The sequence below is a fragment of the Setaria viridis genome, chromosome 2 (genome assembly GCF_005286985.2).
Source record: "Setaria viridis chromosome 2, Setaria_viridis_v4.0, whole genome shotgun sequence".
NCBI classification, from domain to species: domain Eukaryota; kingdom Viridiplantae; phylum Streptophyta; class Magnoliopsida; order Poales; family Poaceae; genus Setaria; species Setaria viridis.
This window is the reverse complement of record NC_048264.2, coordinates 27,268,971-27,291,707: the sequence shown is the minus strand read 5'-3', so window position 1 is coordinate 27,291,707 and position 22,737 is coordinate 27,268,971. Positions and strand designations below refer to the sequence as shown.

At 53.5% G+C, this 22,737-nt stretch overlaps 3 protein-coding genes across 3 annotated transcripts; all 3 read left to right on the top strand.

The window, feature by feature from the left end:
- Positions 1-5,170: 5,170 nt before the first annotated feature.
- Positions 5,171-9,226, top strand: LOC117842921 (uncharacterized). The gene is made up of 3 exons (XM_034723445.2): positions 5,171-7,362; positions 7,593-8,359; positions 8,614-9,226. The coding sequence occupies exons 1-3, from the start codon at positions 7,060-7,062 to the stop codon at positions 9,101-9,103; spliced, it is 1,560 nt and encodes a 519-aa protein (XP_034579336.1). The 5' UTR covers positions 5,171-7,059; the 3' UTR covers positions 9,104-9,226.
- Positions 9,227-11,122: 1,896 nt separating this feature from the next.
- On the top strand, positions 11,123-13,574 carry LOC117845601 (uncharacterized). Its single transcript, XM_034726667.2, has 3 exons — positions 11,123-11,923; positions 12,121-12,875; positions 13,069-13,574. The coding sequence occupies exons 1-3, from the start codon at positions 11,624-11,626 to the stop codon at positions 13,556-13,558; spliced, it is 1,545 nt and encodes a 514-aa protein (XP_034582558.1). The 5' UTR covers positions 11,123-11,623; the 3' UTR covers positions 13,559-13,574.
- Positions 13,575-15,087: 1,513 nt separating this feature from the next.
- LOC117844213 (uncharacterized) lies at positions 15,088-22,737 on the top strand. The gene is made up of 3 exons (XM_034724969.1): positions 15,088-15,198; positions 21,859-22,260; positions 22,447-22,737. Exons 1-3 carry the CDS (start codon positions 15,088-15,090, stop codon positions 22,735-22,737), a joined length of 804 nt encoding a protein of 267 aa, XP_034580860.1.

Here is a 22,737-nt window from a genome sequence, read left to right as displayed (position 1 = left end):
TTTTGCCCTAAGGACCGAGTGGGGTCTCAAATTCAGTGCTGGTATATGTGGTAAGGCAAACCGTGGCAAGATGACGATGGCCGGATGCATGAATGCATCTCATGTGCTCGGTCGAAGCAACTGAACTTGCCAACTGTTGTTCGGCTCAGGACTAACTTAAAACTAATGCTCTGCTCAGTTACACACGATTCCGCCAAGTATATATGTTAAGTCCTCACTCACGAGTCAGCCAAAATTGCGAACGAGAGCAGCTAGATTTTTTCCTATTCCTTTAATCAGGTGATGTGAAATAAGTAACCTTTATAATAGTAGATGTTAATCGAATAGTGAAAATCGCGAGGAAACAGCATTGTTTGTGATGATAGATGACACATATGCGTGTTGTGCGGTGCGTAGGTACACAGAGGAAAGATGGTTAATGAATTGGTTAGGCCCCTGAATTTTCAGTGGACGGATCTATGCTTAGTGTTTCTTTTCATGTGCAACATTAGGTTCTGACAAGAATGTTCACAGGAACAATGTAGGGCAGAAAGTTCAATACTTGATAAATTAAATTCAGCTGTAGATGTACAAAAGGCTCCTATATATTGTCCCAGTGCTGATCGTTGCATACTGCAAAATGGAATAGCATGAACAGCATCACATGGATAGATCAGCCTCAGATAACAGAAGCATTCACATATGGGGTAGATAATGCAGATGTGGCGTTGGCATGCTCTCTCTGACTACAAGGCTGCAGTGCCGCCACCTCCAGCCTGGCTGCGAAGCTCAGGACCCATTTCTTTCCTTCTTGGTTTGGCAATGAAGCCCAACGTTGCAGAAAGGATGACACCTGAGCAACTATCTCATTAGGATCTGTAACGAGTTTATCATCAGAGAGAGCTTTGTTTCTTGCAAGCCAAATGGCCCAGAACACCGCAGCTGCTCCCAGAAGGATCACCATGGCCTCTTTCTGTGATGAAGAAACAACACGATCAATCAGTTCCATAGTGTTTCTTGGGAACCAGCTCATTCCGCCTACAGTGCAGCAAAGGTTCCAAACGTGCTGAGCAATACGGCACTGAAAGAAAAGATGGTTCCTGGTCTCGAAGGCATCACAGAAAGCGCAACTGGTATCATCGCATTTCAACCTCCCTTTCTTCATACTTTCTTTAGTAAATATGCAGTCATTTCTGGTTTCTAAGGCATCGCAAAAGGCACAACTGGTATCATCGCCTTTCAAGCTCCATTTCTTCATATTTTCTTTAGTAAATATGCAGTCATTGAGAACCATCCAGAGGAAGATCTTGTTTTTGTGAGGCATCCTACAAGTCCATAACACCTGCATGTCTCCACCTTTAAGCAACATGCCGAGAAATTTCCTATGTAGCTTACTGCTCTCTTCTACTCTCCACTTTTGGCCATATTTTCTATCAGTGGTGTTAAACTTAGATCTCTCCAACACCACTTCATTGAACCTAACCATTCCATTCCAGTGGACGCAGAAGCATCTTCTTACTGGAATCCACCATTTCCCCTTCCTCCAGCACTTGTTTGCCGACACCGGCAACCATGTATCCTTCACTTTCTTGATGACCCTTGGGCATTTGCAGCCAGCAGAAGCGTTATCCTCCCATCTGTTATGAGTGAAACGAATTCTATTATCATCCACTAGAGATTTGTCACAGCCAAGATGGAACATATCTCTACTCCCACACACGGCCTTCATGAATTCAGAGCACCCATGTTTCTTTATATCACGGGTGCTGTTCTCATAGATTGCGTATTTCTTATCAATGATCTCCTTCCACAAGGTTTCATCATGCTCCCCAAATCTGTAAAGCCACCTAGACAGAAGGCATTCATTCAGAGCAGGGACATTAAGAATGCTCACATTTCCATCATCCTCAGATACGTATATTCGTGCCCGTTCTTTCTTATGATATTTTCGCTTCTGAACTGTGCCATGCCACAGGAACCTAGCCCAGATTCTGTCCACCTCTGTAATAAACCAGTCTGGCAGCCTATAGAGTGACATAGTGTACATTAGAGTGCGACTGACTGATGAATTTAACAGTGCGACTCTCTCATTCAAAGATAAATTGTTGCTTTCACATTCCGCTAGTTTGGAATGCATCTCATCAATAAGTGGTTGCCAGTCTTTTCTTTCTAATCTTGAACTACTTATGGGCACACCTAGGTATTTAATAGGCAAGCTTCCAGAGTTGCATGTAAATACTTGCTCATACTCTTCTTGCTTTGATTTATCTTCGCCGATGTATGTAACTTTACTATTTAGGAAGTTGATCTTTAACCCTGACATTAATTCATAGCAGGTCAAAAGCAACTTGAGTTGAACAGCCATTTCAACATCATCCTTGAGCAAAAGTACTGTATCCTCTGCGCAATGCACATTTAGCACCCCCTTGTTCGTCATATGTGCAGCTAATCCTTCCAATATGCCTTTCTCCTTACCTCTATTCAACATAGCTGATAATGCATCAATTACCAAACTGAACAAGAGTGGTGAAAGGGGATCCCCTTGACGAAGGCCTTTTTGCTCAAAGTAGCGTCCTGGTTTCCCATTCACCATGACACTTACAGATCCCCCTTGCAATAATTTCTTCATCCAGTGGATCCACTTGTTGGTGAAGCCCTTCAAGATCAATACTTCTTCAAGGAAATCCAAATTTACATTGGCATATGGACTATCAAAATCTAATTCCAGAACGATTCCAGGCATATTATTCTTGTTTAATTCATGTAACACCTCATGAACAACAGCCACTCCATCTAGAATGTTCCTCCCAGGTAGAAAACCATTCTGGGTTTTGTCCACTATTTTATCAACAACTTTACTTAACCTGTTAGCCAATACTTTTGAAAAGATCTTGCAGCTGACATTCAACAGATAGGCAGGACGATATTGCTCAATACAAGTAGCACCTTCGACTTCAGGGATCAATGCAAGGAAAGCAAAGTTAAGTCGATGAATGTTTAGACTCCCAGTATGAAACTCATCAAACATTTCCTTCAGATCACCTTTAATAACATGCCATAATTCTCTGTAGAAAGAGACAGGTATCCCATCCGGACCAGGGGCAATATCAGTTTCCATGTCCCATACAGCTTCCTTGATTTCCTCAATAGTAAAGAGTTTATCAAGATGGAAATTGTCTTGTTCATTAAGTTTATGGTCATCATCCCAGAAACCACTCTGTAATCTCATGCTACATCTTTCTTCATGCCTAAACAAATCCTTGTAGTATGCAGTAGCATGTTTTCCAATAGCTTCATCATCTTCTAAGGTGCCATCTTCAGTTGCCAAGGAGGTAATCATTAACTTGTTTTTACTGTCACAAGATTCTTCATCTATATAGGCAGCGGCCAAGCCCCCTTCCAAGTAGCATCTCTCTCTGTATCTTTGTTGCCGCCACACTTCATCCTCTCTAGAAATGTTCGTCAGAGCAGTGTCCAGAGCTGTTTTCTCATACCATTCTTCAACAGACAATTCCCGACAATTAATTTTCCTCTCAAATTCAGAAATCTTATAATATAGAGCCTGCTTCGCTCTTTTTCTTTCACCCAGAATATTCCGATTCCAACCTTTGAGACACCTCCTCAACCTTCTAATCTTTTCCTGCCATTTATCCAACCCCTCCAAGTTACCTGTATCAGCTGTCCAGTTATTGGCTACAAAAGTACGACATTCATCTCTCACAAGCCAGCACTCCTCAAATCTGAATATATAAGGTGGCTTCTGCATATTGCCACCAGCAGCCTCATTGGACTGCAAAACAAGATTAATGTTAGACAGTACCTTCATTTAACAGAATAGGCAGATAGCTATTCTGAAACAAACTTGTTTGAATCAGCTAATCGTGTAGTTGAATAATACAAGCTCATGACCTAAAAATTGTCAGGAACTCAGGATCTTCAGGATTATTTATATCTGTTAGCAGGATTATCGACGTACAAGGAACAAAAAGAACAATCATATAGAGGAACTCAAGGCACTAGAAAACTATATGGAACTAGGTAATTAGACCACTTTATGCAATTAACATATTTTATATGTTTCAGTAATACTAGATATTTCGAGTAATGCAAATAGTAAACCAGATTCTTGAAGACAACTACAACCAATTGAGATATTGTTGTCTCTGCCCTAAAAAAAAAGATAGCATGGTCCCTTAAGATACGGTTTCTGAAATTACTTGACTGCATAAACCTTTATTTTTCCGAAAGGCTGCATAAACCTTTTACTTAATTGAGCCATGGCAGCACGGGCACTAGGATTTGCAAGAAACAATCTAGACAAGATAAACTTTACAGAAAATTGAAACCTCATTCCCTGACATAAATTGGCTGCAAATAAAAATTAATAGGAAGGAGTAGCATCTAAGGCACAAGAAGCAGGACATGACCTACACATTTTCAGAAAACTAGCCATTGACTATAACTTATCAGTTAGCACTTTAAGTGCTCACCATAGGCCAATTAGCGTTTGCAAATTGTGAACCTTGGTTCCTGAGGGCAATTAAGTCGAATCCTTTCAGTTGAAAAAAAAATTCCAACAACCAGTAACAGATAGGCAAGAATAATTGATAACAGATAGTTTTACATGAGAGATTACTGCAATTACAAAAAATTTGGCACACCAGCCCCTCCTTCCTTCCCTAAACAGCATGCACAGATGCAGCATTGTTCACTATACACCAATCCAGGCAGCAGGTGCTTTCCCTTAAGCAAGATTTTTCGGCCAAAACCTAGAACTAGCAAGGGCGGTGCCCCCTACCCAGAATGATCATGGAGGATTGGGGAAACCCCCAAAGCGCCAAAATTTCACAGGAATGACCTTGGAAAGCGAAGTAGAACAGATGAACTCACCATGGGATGGGAAGAAGAAGACACTTGGCGTCGCGCAGGAGGCGGAGGCCGAGGCAAGGAGCCGGCGGCGGCAGGTGATCGGCGGGCAGTGGGAGTGGGTGGAAATGGGAATGGCCTTCCGCCGCGTGGAGTGCTGGAGCCTAGAGTGGAGACAGGTTCGGCGAAGCGAGGGTTTTGGGTTGTGGGCTGCTAGCCTGCTAGGCCTGGGCTGACATGGGCTAGTTTCGTGGTTCATTCGTTCAGACAGATAATGGGCTGTGACCGATCCATTTTGAAGGTTTTTGGAGTTCTGAGAGCCCGTTAACAAAAAAAAAAGCATTCTGACCGTTCGTCTCTTCAATATATACATCTTCATGAAACGTAGCAACTAAAATAAATGCTCAAAAGAAAAGAAATAAGTTAATAGCCGCAACAAAATTCAGAGCGTGGAAATGATCCTCCTCCGTTTCCGGAGACCGCGAACAGCGAAATGTTGTGGGGCAGTGGCCCCGATCTGCACCTGGCCCCTGCTCATGGCAGAGAGTAGAGACACGAAGAAATAGGAGCACAGGGAAACAGGGAATGAAATTATGATGAGACAATGGAGGCAGGAAGGCCCTAGGCTTAGTGGCCAGAGATTACTATAGGGCAGCAGACTGGTGGCCATGGCGCCACCGGTGATGGAGCTTGGGTTCAGGTGATTGTGTCAATCTTGGTTTTTAGATGCAACTGGTTAGGTACAAACCTTATAAAGTCGTACAAAGCCTTTAAAAAGCAATAATGGCTGTGTTCGGTTGTGCTTCTTTGGTGGCTGCAGCTGCAGCTGTACAGCTTAGCTGTTCGGCTGCAGGTCTATAGCAAGCTGCATCACTGCATGAATATGGCTGGAGCTGCTGGTGGCTGGCTACAAGTGCTGTAGTAGCTGCAGCAGCTTCAGCTTCAGCACAGCCACAGCCATCACAACCAAACACAGCCAATGTTTTCCCAACGGCGCTACTGGTCGTCGGTGGGGAAATGGAACGCCATGGCATGGGTGGGAGGTACAGTTTGCAGTGTTTGAAGTCAAACCACCGTTTGCTGCATTGGCCCTAGCCATAGCCCTATCCCCCGCAGGCCGCAGCACGCACGATCGACGCAGGAAGACGAAGGCGCGATGAACCGGAGCAGATTTGTGTCCGCCAAGCCTCAAAAGTCAGTACCACCGTGCGCGATCGTGCAGCCGTGCTGCGCGTGCTTTGGAACCAACGTGTTAGAAAAAATCAGTTTCTTGATCAGCCAAAAGCAGCTGTAAACTATAAGCTTAAGCCCTAATTAAGCCCCTAATTAACCCCACCCTACCCAGCAGCAATCTGCACCCGTAAGCAATGCAACGCCTGACAACCCGATCCCACAACCACTGGTGCCCACGGCGTCAGAAGCACTGAGCGCAAGCCCAAGCCCTTGTTTAGGCCTTGTTTAGTTTTCAATTTGGGAGTGGCAAAATTGGTATTTTGCCATAAATGCGCAACTGTAGCGTTTTGTCTGTATTTGTGAATTATTGTCCAAATATTGACTAATTAGGCTCAAAAGATTCATCTCGCAAAGTATAACAAAACTGTGCAATTAGTTTTTGATTTCGTCTACATTTAGTAATTCATGCATGTACCGCAAGTTTGATGTGATGGGGAATCTTCTTTTTTCATAGCGTCAAAGTTGGAAGTTTGGAGAACTAAACATGCCCTTAGTTCACCCCCAACTCCCAACTTTAGCACTATGCAAAAAGAAGATTCTCCATCATATCAAACTTGCGGTACATGCATGGAGTACTAAACGTAGACGAAATCAAAAACTAATTGCACAGTTTTATTGTACTTTGTGAGATGAATCTTTTGAGCCTAATTAGTCAATATTTGGACAATAATTCACAAATACAAACGAAACGTTACAGTGTTGCTACAGTAATTTAGGTGCACCCAAGTTGGGCAACTAAACAAGGCCCGAGCAACGTAAACCAGTGCCGCGTCACAAGGAGGAACCTCGGAATATAAAATTTCCCGCGAAGAGGCGAGCAGAGGAGACCCCGGGTCGCCGGAGGGGAAGAAGAGGTGGGGAACAGGGATCAGGAATGGCCGAGGCCCTCAGCTGAGCTCGAACCCGCGCGTCGATCCGTGGAGAGACCGACCTCGGAGGAGAGAGAGAGAGAGAGAGAGAGAGAGAGAGCGCTGGGCAGAGATGGACCAGCGGCAGGAGCGGGACCGGCGGCGGACGCTGCTGCTGGTGAACCTGGCGTCCATCATGGAGCGCGCCGACGAGGCTCTCCTGCCGGCGGTGTACCGGGAGGTGGGCGCCGCGCTGCACGCCACCCCCGCGGGGCTCGGCGCCCTCACGCTCTGCCGCTCCGTCGTGCAGGCAGCCTGCTACCCGCTCGCCGCCTACGCCGCCGCGCGCCACAACCGCGCGCACGTCATCGCCGTCGGGGCCTTCCTCTGGGCCGCCGCCACCTTCCTCGTCGGCGTCTCCGACACCTTCTTACAGGTCCGTTGGCTGCTGCTGCAGATGTACTGGTTCTGCAGTTTTTGTGCACTTTGACTGTGAACCTGCTCTCGTGGAGATTGGATCTGGCAGAGCCTCGCTCTGGTTCTAGCCGCACAATTAGAATCTTTGGGGGCAATTAATTGGTTGAGATTCAATTATTTGTGTTAATACCGACTCCAAATCTTGCTTTAGCAATGCTTAATCGACACTGAAAAGTGATAACGTGTCAGGTTGCAATCTCACGAGGCCTGAACGGCATCGGCCTGGCTCTGGTGGTGCCCTCGATCCAGTCCCTGGTCGCAGACTCCACCGACGACGGCACGCGCGGCTCGGCGTTCGGCTGGCTGCAGCTCGCCAGCAGCCTCGGCCTCATCTCCGGAGGCTTCGTCGGCCTGCTGCTGGCGCAGACCACGGTCCTCGGGATCGCCGGCTGGCGCATCGCCTTCCACCTCGTGGCTGCCATCAGCATCGCCGTCGGGATCCTCAACCGGTTCTTCGCCGTCGACCCCCACTTCCCCGCCGGCGACGACAGCACCACCGCCAACCACCAGCGCGACGGCAAGCATCCGGCCACCGCGCGGGAGGTCGTGGCGGAGATGATCGAGGAGGCCAAGTTCGTGGTGCGGATCCCCACGTTCCAGATCTTCGTGGCGCAGGGTGTCAGCGGCTCGTTCCCGTGGTCGGCGCTCTCGTTCGCGTCCATGTGGCTGGAGCTCAAAGGGTTCAGCCATGGCGACACCGCCGTCCTGATGACCATCTTCTGGGTCGCGAGCTCCCTCGGCGGCCTGCTCGGGGGGAAGATGGGCGACTTCCTCGCCGTGAGGTACCCCGACGCCGGCAGGATCGTGCTCTCCCAGATCAGCCCCCTCTCGGCGGTGCCCATGGGCGCCGTGCTGCTGCTGGGCCTCCCCGACGACCCGTCCAAGGGCGTCTCCTACGCCGTTGTCCTGTTCGTCATGGGCTTGCTAATGTCCTGGAACGGTCCCGCCACGAACTTGTAAGTCATGCTCTGCTTTCATAACCTCTGATAACTCCACAACTCCGTGTTTGGATTTGATTTTGCCCTAATAGCAACCGCGTATTTACCTCCACAATACGATTATTAGACATAACTGCACCAAAATTGTGAAAAACAATTATCCAAGCCAATTATCAAGTTTTGAATGAAGATTCAAGCAAAATTTTACTTTGTAGTTGAAAGAGTGAGAAATCTCTGTCTAACCATTTTGCAAATTCTTGCTCATCTTGCAGCCCTATTTTTGCGGAGATCGTCCTGGAGAAGTCAAGAACAAGTATCTATGCCCTTGACCGATCATTCGAGTCAGTGCTATCATCCTTTGCCCCTCCAATCGTTGGTCTCTTGGCTCAGCGTGTCTATGGTTACAAGCCAAACGATAAGGGGGAGAGTGTTCAACAAGATCGGGAGAACGCCGCCTCCCTGACCAAGGCGTTGTACACTTCCATAGCGATACCGTTCATACTCTGCACGGCCATATACTCGTTCCTGTACTGCAGCTACCCCCGGGACAGGGAGCGTGCGCGGATGCAGTCCCTGATCGAGTCGGAGCTGCAGCAGATGGAGCACGAGAGCACTTGCCTAGAAGATGGTGATGCCCGGCCCAAGGTCTTCGCCTTGGCGAATGATGGTGAAAGAGCTACCATTGGTGTTACCTATGACCATAAGGAGGCTCCCGAGGGTGAGAAGGACACTGTGAGCCTGTTGGCGAACCGGGAATCATGATAGGAATTGGGGTCTCCAACCGAGGAATTGTTGTATTGATGTTTCAAAATGGATCAGACAGGCAGTCCGTGTTAGACAAAGCTCGTTTAAACTTAGGGAGGAAGTACGCTCGCCGTATTGTCAGCTGGTGGATCTTGCTTTCTTCCTCCCCCTACTCCCGAGTGCTCCGGAGGGGTGACTCGGGAGGCGACAGTGCCCGCGCCCAACCACCTGCCACCTGCCCGACTCCGGCCGCCGCTGCCGAAGCCGACCCCTGCGTCGTGCTCTCTCCCTCCCCTTCCCTCCTCCTCTCTCCCTCTCCACTCCCATTCTGCAAACCCTAGCGCCGCCGGTAGCCGGATCCGCCACCAACCACCGTGGGCAGATCCACCTCCCCTAAGCCCAGATCTACTCATCCTGGGCGCGGGGGTCCCTTCCCTGATGGCCGCCGTGTTCTCCCCCCACCCCTCCGCCGCCCGGAGGATGGGGGGGGCACGACTGGATCCGCGTTCTCCCTCCCCTTCCGCTGCCGGAGGGCGGGCGGCGGGGGTGGCCGCGCCCCTCCCTGGCTGTCGGGTCTGCTGGGGGGCGGGCTCTGCGCGCCACCGCCGCGTGGCTGGCCACGCCGTCGTTGGCGCATCCCCTTCCCTCTCTAGTGGTGCAGCGCCACCACCGGCACCGCTGGCTCGTGCTGGGAGGCGGGGCTTTGTGCGCCGCCGGCGCTGCCGCTAGTGCGTCCCCCCTCCCTCTTTGGTGGCGCATTTCCGCCGGCTGGGGGATTGGACAACTGGTTATGTGGTGGCATTCTTTGGCTCCTTGGCACCCGGTGGTCCCCGTGCTCTTGGTGGCAGCAGTGTTTTCTGAGGAAGGAACGGGGTTAGGCGAAAGCCTTATGCCTGGTTGCAGGTCGATGACGGTGACGCCCCCGGGCGTCGCTTCCCTTTTTGAAGGCGTCATTCATCCCCCTTCTCCCTCCCCTATGGTGAGTTTCCGGGTGAAAACCTTGACCGTGTTGGTTGGACGACAACGGCGCCAGTGGCGTCACCCCCTCCCTTGAGGTGTCATTTTGGAAACTCAGCGGGTTCTTGCTGCTGTCACTACAGGGATCATTGTTAAACACCGCCCCGGTCGTCTCCGGCCAGTCAGGGTCCTCATGGTGGTCGTCTCGTGAAGTGTCTTCTTCTGCGCCTGCCCTCGCTTCGATTCGTCCACCTCGCCCGGATTGCTTAGGTCGTAGTTGTCTGGCGGATGCTTTGCCGCCGTAGTTGCTCCGGGTGGATGCTTTGCCATCGCGATTATGCGGATTGGGTGGATGCTTTGCCACTATTGTTGTATTCGGCGGATGCTCTGCCACCGTGACCTTTAGCACCCTTGACGAGGTTGTATCTTTTGGCAGGTCCAGGAGAGTGGCTGTGTCTAGGTCTGTGGGTTCAAGTGTGCTTCCTCTTTGTTGTTTCGCGTCGTGCGGTGGTTGTTTGTGTGTTTCTTTTTCTTTGGTCCTTTGTGCTCTCGTGCTGCTCAAGCTCAGCTTGGCTTCATCGAGATTGTGTCTGTAAACTGTTTTCTTCTTAATCGAAAGGTGCTTAGGCACTCACGGAAAAAAACTTAAGGGGGAATTGTAATGCTAGGAGATGTTTGACGGAACAAGTTTCTTCTTTTTTGGTGCTATAGGAGGTACAACAATTGAATTGGTTTCTTGGAGCAGGAAAAAAATACGCATACAGGAATTCAATATGAAGCTGATGCAATGCAAGTGGTAGCGAAGTCAGCGTCTGTTTGCTTTTGCCCTGGAAAGTGATATGTACTTGCTCACTTGGAGATTTTGCGGCTGCTAAGATTAAACAAAAAACATAAGAACTTGCTTTAAACAGTTCATTTTTAAAATAAAGGCTGACACTGAATTCTGAAAAACACTCTTGTGCTCTTCAATCTCTTTGGAGATAGTCAACTTTGAAGCATGATCACGTGGAGTGTTGCCTCGTACAAAGAGTAATTAAACAACTTGGCACATAAGCAGCTCCCTAGATTCGCCGTCAGCCATTCACGTGAGGGATTAGGGATAATTACATTATCTACTTTTAATCTAATTTCACCTCATCTTTTGAAGATAAAGAACACATCAAGCAGGAGGCAGCGTTGCCATCCTTTTCTTCTTGTTGTTCTTGTTTTTTTATTGAAAATTGAAAAGAACCGTTGCCGTCCTGTATTCATGTAGTCAAGCTAAGTCACTGACTAGTGGGGCCCACTAGAAATGACCAAAGCCAGTGATAAAGCTGCTCAAGGGCCCTCAGCTACTCACACGAGTCACACCGTTAGCGGCTTAGCGCCCATGCCGCTACTGTTCGGGCCCACATGTCATCGTGAATTGTGATTCGTCCTAGAACTTCACTCCACCCAAAGAGGAGCGGTAATATAAAATTCCCGCCAAGATCAGACCCCCAGATCGCCGGCGACTGCTGGTCCGCTACCAATGGCGGCCGTCCCGAGCTCGAGCTGAGAATCCAGCAGCAAGAGAGGAGACAGTGCGGAGGCCTCGGACGGATGGGTCCAGCGGCACGGGAGCGGCGGCGGACGCTGCTGCTAGTGAACCTCGCGTCCATCATGGAGCGCGCCGACGAGGCGCTCCTGCCGGCGGTGTACCGGGAGGTCGGCGCCGCGCTGCACGCCACGCCCGCGGGGCTCGGCGCCCTCACGCTGTGCCGCTCCATCGTGCAGGCTGTCTGCTACCCGCTCGCCGCGTACGCCGCCGCGCGCCACAACCGCGCCCACGTCATAGCCGTCGGCGCCTTCCTCTGGGCCGCCGCCACGTTCCTCGTCGGCGTCTCCGACACCTTCCTACAGGTGATCAGCTGCTGTGGATTGAGTATTTCCTTGTCGCCTGCTTCCTTGATGTGCTTTTCCTTGTAATTTGCTTCCGTAGATCTGCTCTCACTGGTACAGATTGGGACTTGTGAGTTGAGCTGTAGATCTGCAAAGTGGATTTTGTTGGAGAAGAGATTATTGAAAGGCAACACTGCTACGAATGTTCTTATGTTCAGGTTGCAATCTCGCGGGGTCTGAACGGCATTGGCCTAGCTCTGGTGGTGCCATCGATCCTGTCGCTGGTCGCCGACTCCACCGACGAAGACACGCGCGGCTCGGCGTTCGGGTGGCTGCAGCTCGCCAGCAGCCTCGGCTTCATCTCCGGGGGCTTCGTGGGCCTGCTGTTGGCGCAGACCACGGTCCTCGGGATCGCCGGCTGGCGTGTCGCGTTCCATCTCGTGGCGGCCATCAGCGTCGCCGTCGGAGCCCTGACCTGGTTCCTCGCCGTGGACCCGCATTTCCCGACGGGCGAGGGCGGTGGTAGGCAGGCCGGCAAGCGGCCGGCGTCCGCACGGGAGGTGCTCGCGGAGATGGTCGAGGATGCCAAGCTCGTGGTGCGGATCCCGACGTTCCAGATCTTCGTGGCGCAGGGTGTCAGCGGCTCGTTCCCGTGGTCGGCGCTCTCGTTCGCGTCCATGTGGCTCGAGCTCATCGGCTTCAGCCACGGCGACACCGCCGTCCTCATGACCATCTTCTGGGTGGCAAGCTCCCTCGGCGGCCTGCTCGGGGGGAAGATGGGCGACTTCCTCGCCGTGAGGTACCCCGACGCCGGCAGGATCGTGCTATCGCAGATCAGCGCCGGCTCGGCCGTGCCGTTAGCCACCGTGCTGCTCCTGGGTCTCCCCGAGGACCCGTCCGCCGGCGTCGGCTACGGCGTCGTCCTGTTCGTCATGGGCGTCTTCATCTCCTGGAACGGCCCCGCCACAAACCTGTAAGCCATTCATCTCGCATCCAAATGTTCCACACCTTAGTGATAGCATTTTACATTCGCTGAGATTTCAGCGTTACTTTCTGAATTTGATTGGAGTTTCCAGGTTCATTCAAATAGTTACTGAATAATTTCCCGTCAAGACGTGAAACCTTGTATGTTACGTTGTCAACTGATCTTGCTCATCGTTTTACAGGCCTATCATGGCGGAGATCGTTCCAGAGAAATCAAGAACGAACATCTACGCGCTCGACGGGACCTTCGAGTCAGTGCTTTCATCCTTCGCGCCTGCAATCGTCGGCCTCCTAGCGCAACGCGTATTCGGGTACAAGCCGGACGACAAGGGGAGGAGTGTTCAACGGGATCGGGAGAACGCCGAGTCCCTAGCAAAGGCGTTGTACACGTCCATAGCAATACCGTTCACGGTCTGCACCTCCATATACTCGTTCCTGTACTGCAGCTATCCCCGGGATAGGGACCGTGCGCGCAGGCAGTCCCTAGCCGTTTCGGAGTTGCAGCAGATGGGGCACGGAAGCTCTTGTCCTCAAGATGGAGATGGTAATGGAGGTCCCGGTGGCGAAAGAGTTGTAACTGGTGTTACCTGTAACCATAAAGAGCTGCTTGAGGCCGAGATGGATATTGTGAGATTATTGGATCATGATTGGAAACGAGGAGCTAAAACTTGAGATTTTTTTTTGACAATTTTGGTAAGTCGATGAAAATCATGTAGCGTCCGTATTGCATAGTACTCCCTCCGTCCCAATTCAAAAAAAAAACAAGTCATTTTAGAATTGTTCTAAGTCAAAGTTTTTTAAAGTTTGACCATAGAAAAAACTATATATATTTATGATATGCAATAAGTGTCATTAGATTTATCATGAGATATATTTTTATAATATACCTATTTGCTACTATAAGCATTGATACTTTTCTTTATAAATTTGATTAAAGTTGAGAAAGTTTGATTTAAGATAAACATAGAATAACTTGTTTTTTTGGTATTGAGGGAGTACTTCACTTTTTGTTTAGTCAGAAGGTGTCAACCTTGCGACAACTTGATCCACTGGATCTTTACCATACGAAGTGAACTAACAACTACTACCTCCGTTTTAACAACTACTCCCTCCGTTTCAAATTATAGGTCGTTTTGTCTTTTCTACCTTCATAGTATTTACTATGTATCTAACATAACATATATCTAGGTGCATAGCTATAACCATGCATTAAAAAATAAAACGATCTATAAATTAGGACAGAGGGAATAGTTTAATTGAACTAATTAGTTTTTTTATAAACATCATATATTTAAGAATGAATCCAATATGATACTTAACCTAAAGGTTTAGTAAAACCAACGACTATCCACTTCCACGGTACTATAACAAAATAAGAGGGGGAAAATTACACTTAGCTCACTTCAAATGGTGGATCCAAGCAAGGAAGAGCGTTGCTAAAACTCAACGGAAAGGTTTTGGTTCACTGGTTTAGCTGGTCGCTTGGTTGCTTTGGAAGGAGCGGAACAGACGAGTGCACGAGCGGACGTCACAGCAACCGGTGGCCCTTGCGCTGGTGGTATTGGAGGAAGCGAGGACTTGGAGTCGGGCTAGCTTCCTAGGACTCCGCTCGTTGATGCGCCTTAGGATACTTTAGGTGGTGGTGTTTCATTTTTCAGATTGTTGTTTGCAATTTTGCACCCAGAATGGTTTTTTCCATTTTTTGCGTGGTCGTGTATCTCGATTGTACGTGTTCAAACTTCTCTTCTTCTTAATGAAAAATGTGCTATGCACGTCTTAAAAAAAATTATAAGCCTAGCCTTGCGATCGACATGGAAAAGTCATCACCGAGCTAATGGAGTGATGGGGTAATGCGCTACCTCGTAACATGTGTTTCTGAACGATAAGATATAGAACCACATGGAATAAATAAATAATTTTTTATCATTCCGGAACAAAATGACTTTCTGGTTTCTGGTTTCTGCACAGTCAGGCATCACGCAACCGTCCATTATATTAGCCTGTCCTAATCTAAGAAAAAAGTCTACATAACCCCCAACCTATTGCTACTGGACTACATAACCCCACAATCTATAAAATTAGGTGTTCTACCCCTTGTATTTGCAAAAATGTTCAAATAACCCCCTGAGGTGGTTTTGCAATGAAGTTTTGCCACGCTGGCACGCTGAGTTGGACTAAGATGTTGATGTGGACCTGCCAACATGTGGGACCCACTTGTAAGCGTCATCGGCCTTTTGTTGAACACCACGACCCCTTGGCCTGGGGAAGAAGGCGGCGTGCGGGCAGCGGCCGCGAAGGGCAAGCAAGGACCGGTACAGGCGAGGTATGAGCCATCCGACACGTGAGAGTGCGAGGATCGGTGAAATCGAAGCAGGTGTGGACCAAATCGTAGCACAGGCAGATGAAATCAGTGATCTGCAGGCCAAACAGAGCACGAGCCGGTGAAATTGAAGCGGATGCAAGCCAAATCGGAGCACAAGATGGCAAAATTGCACGGGTCAAATCGAAGCATGAGCTGATGAAATTTGCGGTGTTGCGGTCCGAATTGGAGCGTGCGTAGGCGGACCCGAGGATTGGCGGCTGCAGGAAAGGACTAGGGTGCTACGCACCTTGCCTCATCCATTTCCTGGTGTCCGCTGCGTCTCCCATGGTCTCTGCGTCTCCACTGCATCCGTGGCCACACCAGTATCTCCTGGCAAGGTGTATGTCGTGCCGTCGCTGCTCAAGCGTCCGCGAACTGCGTGGACGCGATGGTCGCCTGCTTATGCACCCCCGCAGGCAGTGCACACCCAGCGCCAGACTCCTAGTGCACCATGGTCTGCACCTCTGGCATCGCAGCGGGTGGTGGCAGGGGCTGTTGGGGGGAAATATTAACGATCTCCTAAATACCGCTTAAAAGAGCAGACACGAAGGCCCGGGCCCACCTAGCATAATCAAAACTCCGCCTCGCCCGACCGCAGTCTCAGGGTCAGGAACATCCGACCTCCCGCCAACAAGGCACCGCCTCGCCCGACCACGGTCCCAGGGTCGGGAGCGCCCGACCTCCCTCCACGAGGCTTCCGCCTCGTCCGACTGCGACCCCGGGGTCGGAGGCGCCCGACCCCTCGCCACAAGGTTCCGCCTCGTCCGACCCCGAGCACAGGGGTCGGACTCGCTGGGGCCCCCAGGGCGGACATCCCCCTCGGATGCGGACCAGGTGGACAAGATAAACAATCCCGTGGGTCCCCCCCCCGTCGGCCTCGTCATAAATGCGCCGCAGGCCTGGCAGGGGGAAGGATGACCGCGCTCCTCACGCAACCCGCTGCAAGTACCCATGCACGACCATACTGTACAAGCTACAGTGCTGGCGGCTCCCTTCCATTCGCCGCAGGGTACTCATGGCCTGCGCCGACCGGAGCGGAGGAGAGACTCGCCTGTCCTCGGGCCCCGCGCGCCCTCGGGTCCCGCGCGCCCGGCAGCAAGGATGTGACGCCCTCTCTCCAGAAGCCATCATCAGGACGGTAACATCCACCGTCCTCCCCAACGGACACCGGGGTAACGACGAAACGCCTTCATCATAACCCGACGCCTACGAATGCCGAAGGAGCTATCTGTAGGGCGCGACGACAGTTGGCACACGGCCGCCCCCCCTCCGGCATGCACGCCGGCGCTCGTCAGGGGCCGGTGAAGGCGTCGGGCGTCTAGGAACTTGTTCCTCCCTTCCCGTCGTGTTTTTACCGTACTACGTTTACACTTTTACAGTCCTCTTCGCCCGATCCCAGCTGTAACTCCGGCCACCCCCCTTATGATATAAAAGGAGGCACCAAGGGCCGGAGGGGGGGATCGATTTCTTCTCCCACAAGCACAGCACGCTAGTACACTCCCTGAGGGCACAAGCACAAAGAGACTTGGGACCAGTCCCTCTCTCGCCGATCTGTAACCCCTACTACAGAACCCCGCGTGGGATATACGAGCATCCTCGATACTGGACGTAGGGCTTCCTTTGCCCGAACCAGTCTAACCCGTGTCTCCCACACCACCATCCGAGGCCTTACACGCATAAAAGAAATTTACTAGTCTAAGTCTTGATCCGCAAATCTTGGCAACGACAGTTGGCGCGCCAGGTAGGGGACCTTTGCGCGTACATTTCCGGCCTCAGATGGCCAATTACGATAGTAGCTTTGCTTCGGACTCCCTGATCCGATTCGGGAGCCTGGACTTCCTCGCCACCGGGGAAGGGATCGAGCTGATCCCTGTCCTCGTCCTGCCCGCTCGCCCGGCTGCCCCCGGCCCCGCCGCCGGGACAGCGGCGAGCGGCTGGTCGCATACCAGAAGGACCTCACCAGGGGGACGACCCTTCGGGCTACGCAACGCCACGGGGGCTTACGGACACCTCCTAGCGCGGTCCATGACCGCGTCGCCCGCGAGCAACGAGCTCGTAGGCGCGACGAGGACGATCTCCGACATCGGCTCCAGCAGCGGGAGCTCCCACCCCTTGCGTGAGTGCCTCATGGTCGACGCGCACTCCAAGGGATCCAACGGCAACGACGCCGAGGGGAGGCAAAGGGCTCCCCCCTCGCGCGCCGCGGCTACGACCGGAGCCTTACCAAGGGCGTCAGAGTGCTCTCAGCAACCGGAGGCGCGCGCAGGCGCCCGCCAAGAAGTCGAGCACCACCACCACGAGGGTGGAGCACGACAACGGGCGCGCGACGTCCAGCAACGCATCTGCGCGGACGAAGAGTGTCCGCAGCTCTTCGCCCGCGCCAGCCAAAACGTCGCAGCCGCGGCGGTGTTGCTTCGGCAACTCCCTGAACCAGCGACGCCCGAGGAGCGACGGGCACGCCAAGAGATGTGCAACCTGCTCGAATGCGCCGCCGTCCAGCTGGCGGAAAGTTCCGCGTCCCGGCGACGCAGGCAGAACGCCAGCAGGGCAACGCCTGACGCGCCCCCGGAAAGGCGGGGGGAGTCTGTCCATCAACCCCCTCCTAGGGCAAATTAGGCCGCATCCGCTCGACGGACTCCTCCACCCGCGGGAGGCGAGGCTCGATCCGTCCACCAGCGCGTCGGCCTCGTCCGCGATGCCCGCGACACCCTAAACGCGCGGAGACGCTCCCGCGCGGACAGGGAGGACGGGGTGGATCGAGGCTACCACGTCCACCGTGGCGGGCGCTACGACAGCGGGGAAGACCGTAGCCCGAGCCCCGGTCCGGCTGGGCCCCGGGCCTTCTCTGCGCGCATCCTGATAGCGCCTTTTCCGCCGTGCTTCAGGCAACCCACAAGTATAGCCAAATACTCAGGGGAGACGAATCCTGGGGTATGGCTCAGCGATTACCAGCTTGCGTGTCAAGCCGGCGGGGCGGATGATGACCTGTTTATCATCCGCAACCTACCCCTCTTCCTAGCCGACTCGACGCGAGCTTGGCTAGAACATATCCCTTCGGGACGAGTTCGCAACTGGAACGACCTGAAGGAGGTTTTCATAGGGAACTTCCAAGGCACGTACACGCGCCCCGGCAATTCCTGGGACCTCCGGAGCTGCCGCTAGGGGACGGACGAGTCCCTCCGGGATTATATCCGGCGCTTCTCCAGGAAGCGTACCGAGCTCTCCAACGTCGCGGACGCCGACATTATAGGGGCTTTCCTAGCGGGAACCTCCTGCCGGCCCCTCGTCCACGAGCTGGGGCGCCGAGGCCCGCGAACCACCGAGGAGCTCCTCAATATCGCCACTAGCTACGCCTCGGGTGAAGAGGCTGTTGGAGCGATCTTCGACCGCTCCAAAGGCAAGGCGAAACGGGAGGAGGATGCTGATGAAGGCACCTCCAACCGCTAGCAGAAGAAGAAGGGCAAACCGCGGCGCGAGGCCCCCCTCGTGGCTGCAGTCGAGCGCAAGCGAGGGCAGCCACCCCCCGAGGGCACTCCCGGCTTCTTCGACAAGTTACTTGAGGGACCGTGCCCGAACCACGAGTTCCCCGTGAAGCATGCCTACAAAGACTGCAACCTCATGAAGAGATACTTCGTGGGCAATCCGGTGAAAGGCGACCGGAAGCGGAAGCCCGATGAGGAAAAGAAGGGCGACGAAGAGAAGGAAGACGGCTTCCCCAAGGTGGACGGCTGCTTCATGATCTTTGGCGGCTCCGCGGCATACGACACCAAGCGCCAGCAGAAGCTGGAGCGCTGGGAGGTCTACGCGGCCGAGCCAGCGACTCCGGCCTTCCTAGACTGGTCGGGGTCGGCCATCACCTTCGACAGGTCCGACCACCCTGGACGCGTCCGGCATCCGGGGCGCTATCCTCTCGTCGTCGACCCCATCGTCGGCACGACGCGCCTCACCAAGGTGCTCATGGACGGGGGCAGCGGCCTCAACATCCTCTACGCCGAGACCCTTGACGCTATGGGGATCAACCGTTCCCGCCTCCGTCCCAGCAAGGCACCCTTCCATGGCGTCGTGCCAGGGAAGCAGGCAATGCCCCTCGGGCAAATCGACCTGTCCGTTACGTTCGGGACCCCTTCCAACTACAGGAAGGAGGTCCTCACCTTTGAGGTGGTGGGGTTCCGTGGAACCTACCATGCCATCTTGAGACGGCCATGCTACGCAAAGTTCATGGCTATCCCCAACTACACCTACCTCAAGCTCAAGCTGCCAGGGCCCAACGGGGTCATCACCGTCGGCACGACCTTTCAGAAGGCATACGAGTGCGACGTAGAGTGCTGCGAGTACGCCGCGGCCATCACCGTCACGAGCGACCTGGCGGTCCAGCTTGCGGAGGCCACCGAGGACCGGCCCGACTCCAAGCAGCCGAACATCTCCTTCGAACCCGCCGAAGGCATCAAGGAGGTCCCCCTCGATCCCGGCTGTTCCGACGGAGGAGTCGTGCGGATCAGCGCGGCCTTATACCCCAAATAGGAAAGCGCGCTCGTCGACTTCCTCCGCGCGAACAGCGACATCTTCGCGTGGAAGCCCTCGGACATGCCCGGCATTCCGAGAGAAGTCGCCGAGCATTCCTTGAACATCAAGGCCGGCTCCAAGCCAGTGAAGCAAGGATTGCGCCGTTTCGACGAGGAAAGGCGCAAGGCCATCGGCGAAGAGCTCTAGAAGCTTCTGACGGCCGGGTTCATCAAGGAAGTGCACCACCCCGAGTGGCTGGCTAATCCTGTCCTTGTACCAAAAAAGAACGGGAAATGGAGGATGTGTGTCGATTATACCGGTCTCAACAAAGCGTGCCCAAAGGACCCGTTTCCTTTGCCACGCATAGATCAAATAGTCGACTCAACCGCCGGGTGCGAGACCCTCAGCTTCCTCGACGCATATTCCGGCTACCATCAGATCGCGATGAAAGAGGCCGACCAGCTCGCTACCTCCTTCATCACCCCCTTTGGCCCCTACTGCTACGTTAAAATGCCGTTCGGCCTCAAAAACGTGGGGCTACTTTCCAGCGGTGTATGCTGAAGTGCTTCGGAGACCTCATCGGGCGGACCGTTGAGGCCTACGTTGACGACATCGTGGTTAAATCCAGGAGGGGCGACCAGCTCGTTCCCGACCTCGAGCTAGCCTTCGAAAGACTGAGGGATAAGCATATTAAGCTCAACCCCGGAAAATGTGTGTTCGGAGTCCCAAGGGGCATGCTATTAGGCTTCATCGTCTCCGTGCGCGGCATCGAAGCAAACCCGGAGAAGATAGCGGCCATCAGCGAAATGGGGCCAATCCGGAACATAAAGGGAGTTCAGCGCGTCATGGGATGCTTGGCGGCTCTAAGCCGCTTCATCTCGCGCCTCAGCGAGCGAGGGCTTCCTCTCTATCGGCTCCTAAAGACGACTGACCGCTTCGAATGGACCGGCGAGGCCCAGGAGGCACTTGACCGACTCAAGGACCTCCTGACGAAGGCCCTGATCCTAGTCCCGCCTACCGACGGTGAGTCCCTCTTGCTCTACGTCGCGGCGACCACCCAGGTGGTTAGCGCGGCCCTGGTAGTGGAACGAGAAGAGGAGGGACACGCTCTCAAGGTGCAACGCCCGGTGTATTTCATCAGCGAAGTCTTGTCCGAATCCAAGACACGTTACCCACAGATCCAGAAGCTCGTCTACGCCATCCTTATCACGAAGAGGAAGCCACGCCACTACTTCACCTCCCACCCGGTAACGGTCGTTTCATCATTCCCGTTAGGCGAAGTAATCCGGAACCCAAACGCTACAGGGAGGATCGCGAAGTGGGCGCTTGAGCTCATGGACCAGGGTATCACCTATGTCCCCCGCACCGCCATAAGTCCCAGGCACTCGCCGACTTCGTGGCACAGTGGACGGAGATTCAAACGCCATCGGCGCCAGAGAAGCAGGAGCATTGGACAATGTACTTCGATGGGTCACTGATGAGGGCCCGCGCCGGAGCGGGTCTCGTCTTCGTCTCTCCCATGGGCGTGCGCATCAGGTACATGATCCGCCTCCATTTTCCTGCATCCAATAATGTCGCTGAGTACGAAGCCCTCCTCAACGGACTCCGCATCGCCATCGAGCTGGGTATCCGTCGACTGGACATCCGGGGCGATTCCCAGTTAGTCGTCGAACAAGTCATGAAGGAGTGGAGCTGCCACGACCCCAAAATGACAGCCTACTGCAACGAGGTCCGTAAGCTCGAAGACAAGTTTGACGGGCTAGAGCTCAACCACGTCGCAAGGCGCTTCAACGAAGCCGCCGACGAGCTGGCGAAGGCGGCGTCCGGCCGAATGCCCGTCCCCGACGACGTCTTCGTTAGCGACCAGTTGAGGCCTTTAATCCGTTATCCAGAAGTGGCAGGGGTCGGCGAAGCACCCCCGGCCCAGGAATCGGGACCCGAGTCAGGGGAGGTTGGCAGCGCGCCACCTGTCCCGAACCCGAGCGCCAGTCCCGAGGGGGTCGGCGCCGCTTTGCCCGACTCGGCCCCGGGAGCCGATCCGTCCGTCCCCGTGGTCATGGAAATCATGGCGGACCCCGCGGTGGGGGCCGACCCCCCAAACGACTAGAGAGCCCCATACCTCGACTACCTCGTCCGTGACGCGCTCCCGGCGGACAAGACGGAGGCCCGTAGGATCGCGCGCCGCGCCAAATCCTTCGTCATCATCGACCGGGAGCTCTACAAGAGAAGCCACACTGGGATCCTCCAGCGCTGCATCCCGATCGAACAGGGAAAGGCGCTGATCCAGGATATCCATGCCGGAGCCTGTGGTCACCACGCCGCGCCGAGGACCCTCATCGGCAACGCCTTCCGACAGGGTTTTTACTGGCCGACCGCGGTCGCTGACGCTACCCAGGTAGTCCGCACCTGTGAAGGGTGCCAGTTCTTTGCCCGCCAGACTCACCTGCCCGCGCAGGCGTTGCAAACCATCCCCATCACGTGGCCGTTCGCGGTCTGGGGGCTGGATCTCGTCGGACCCTTCAAGAAGGCGCCCGGGGGCTTCACCCACCTGCTTGTCGCCGTCGACAAGTTCTCCAAATGGATCGAGGCAAGACCGGTGGCCCAAATCAGGTCCGAGCAGGCGGTGCAGTTCTTCACCGACATCGTCCACCGTTTCGGGATCCCAAATTCCATCATCACCGACAACGGCCCGCAGTTCACCGGGAAGAGATTCCTCCAGTTCTGCAACGACCACCACATCCGAGTGGATTGGGCGGCCGTGGCACACCCCCGCACGAACGGGCAAGTTGAGCGAGCCAATGGCATGATACTCCAGGGTCTCAAGCCACGGATCTTCGACCGCCTTAAGAAGTTCGGCGGACGATGGGTTGCGGAGCTTCCCGCAGTCCTTTGGAGCCTGAGGACGACCCCCAGCCGGGCGACGGGCTTCACCCCTTTTTTCATGATCTACGGGTCAGAGGCCATTTTGCCCACCGATCTAGAGTAA

Bases quoted from the DNA above. Each gene is read 5' to 3' on its own strand.
- LOC117845601 (XM_034726667.2), top strand. From the start codon at position 11,624: ATGGGTCCAGCGGCACGGGAGCGGCGGCGGACGCTGCTGCTAGTGAAC. The intron at 11,924-12,120 runs GTGATCAGCTGC...TCTTATGTTCAG, and splicing joins TCTCCGACACCTTCCTACAG to GTTGCAATCTCGCGGGGTCT. The intron at 12,876-13,068 runs GTAAGCCATTCA...ATCGTTTTACAG, and splicing joins AACGGCCCCGCCACAAACCT to GCCTATCATGGCGGAGATCG.
- LOC117844213 (XM_034724969.1), top strand. From the start codon at position 15,088: ATGTGGGACCCACTTGTAAGCGTCATCGGCCTTTTGTTGAACACCACG. The intron at 15,199-21,858 runs GTACAGGCGAGG...CCAAACGACTAG, and splicing joins CGAAGGGCAAGCAAGGACCG to AGAGCCCCATACCTCGACTA. The intron at 22,261-22,446 runs GTCGGACCCTTC...AACGGCCCGCAG, and splicing joins CGGTCTGGGGGCTGGATCTC to TTCACCGGGAAGAGATTCCT.
- LOC117842921 (XM_034723445.2), top strand. From the start codon at position 7,060: ATGGACCAGCGGCAGGAGCGGGACCGGCGGCGGACGCTGCTGCTGGTG. The intron at 7,363-7,592 runs GTCCGTTGGCTG...ATAACGTGTCAG, and splicing joins TCTCCGACACCTTCTTACAG to GTTGCAATCTCACGAGGCCT. The intron at 8,360-8,613 runs GTAAGTCATGCT...CTCATCTTGCAG, and splicing joins AACGGTCCCGCCACGAACTT to CCCTATTTTTGCGGAGATCG.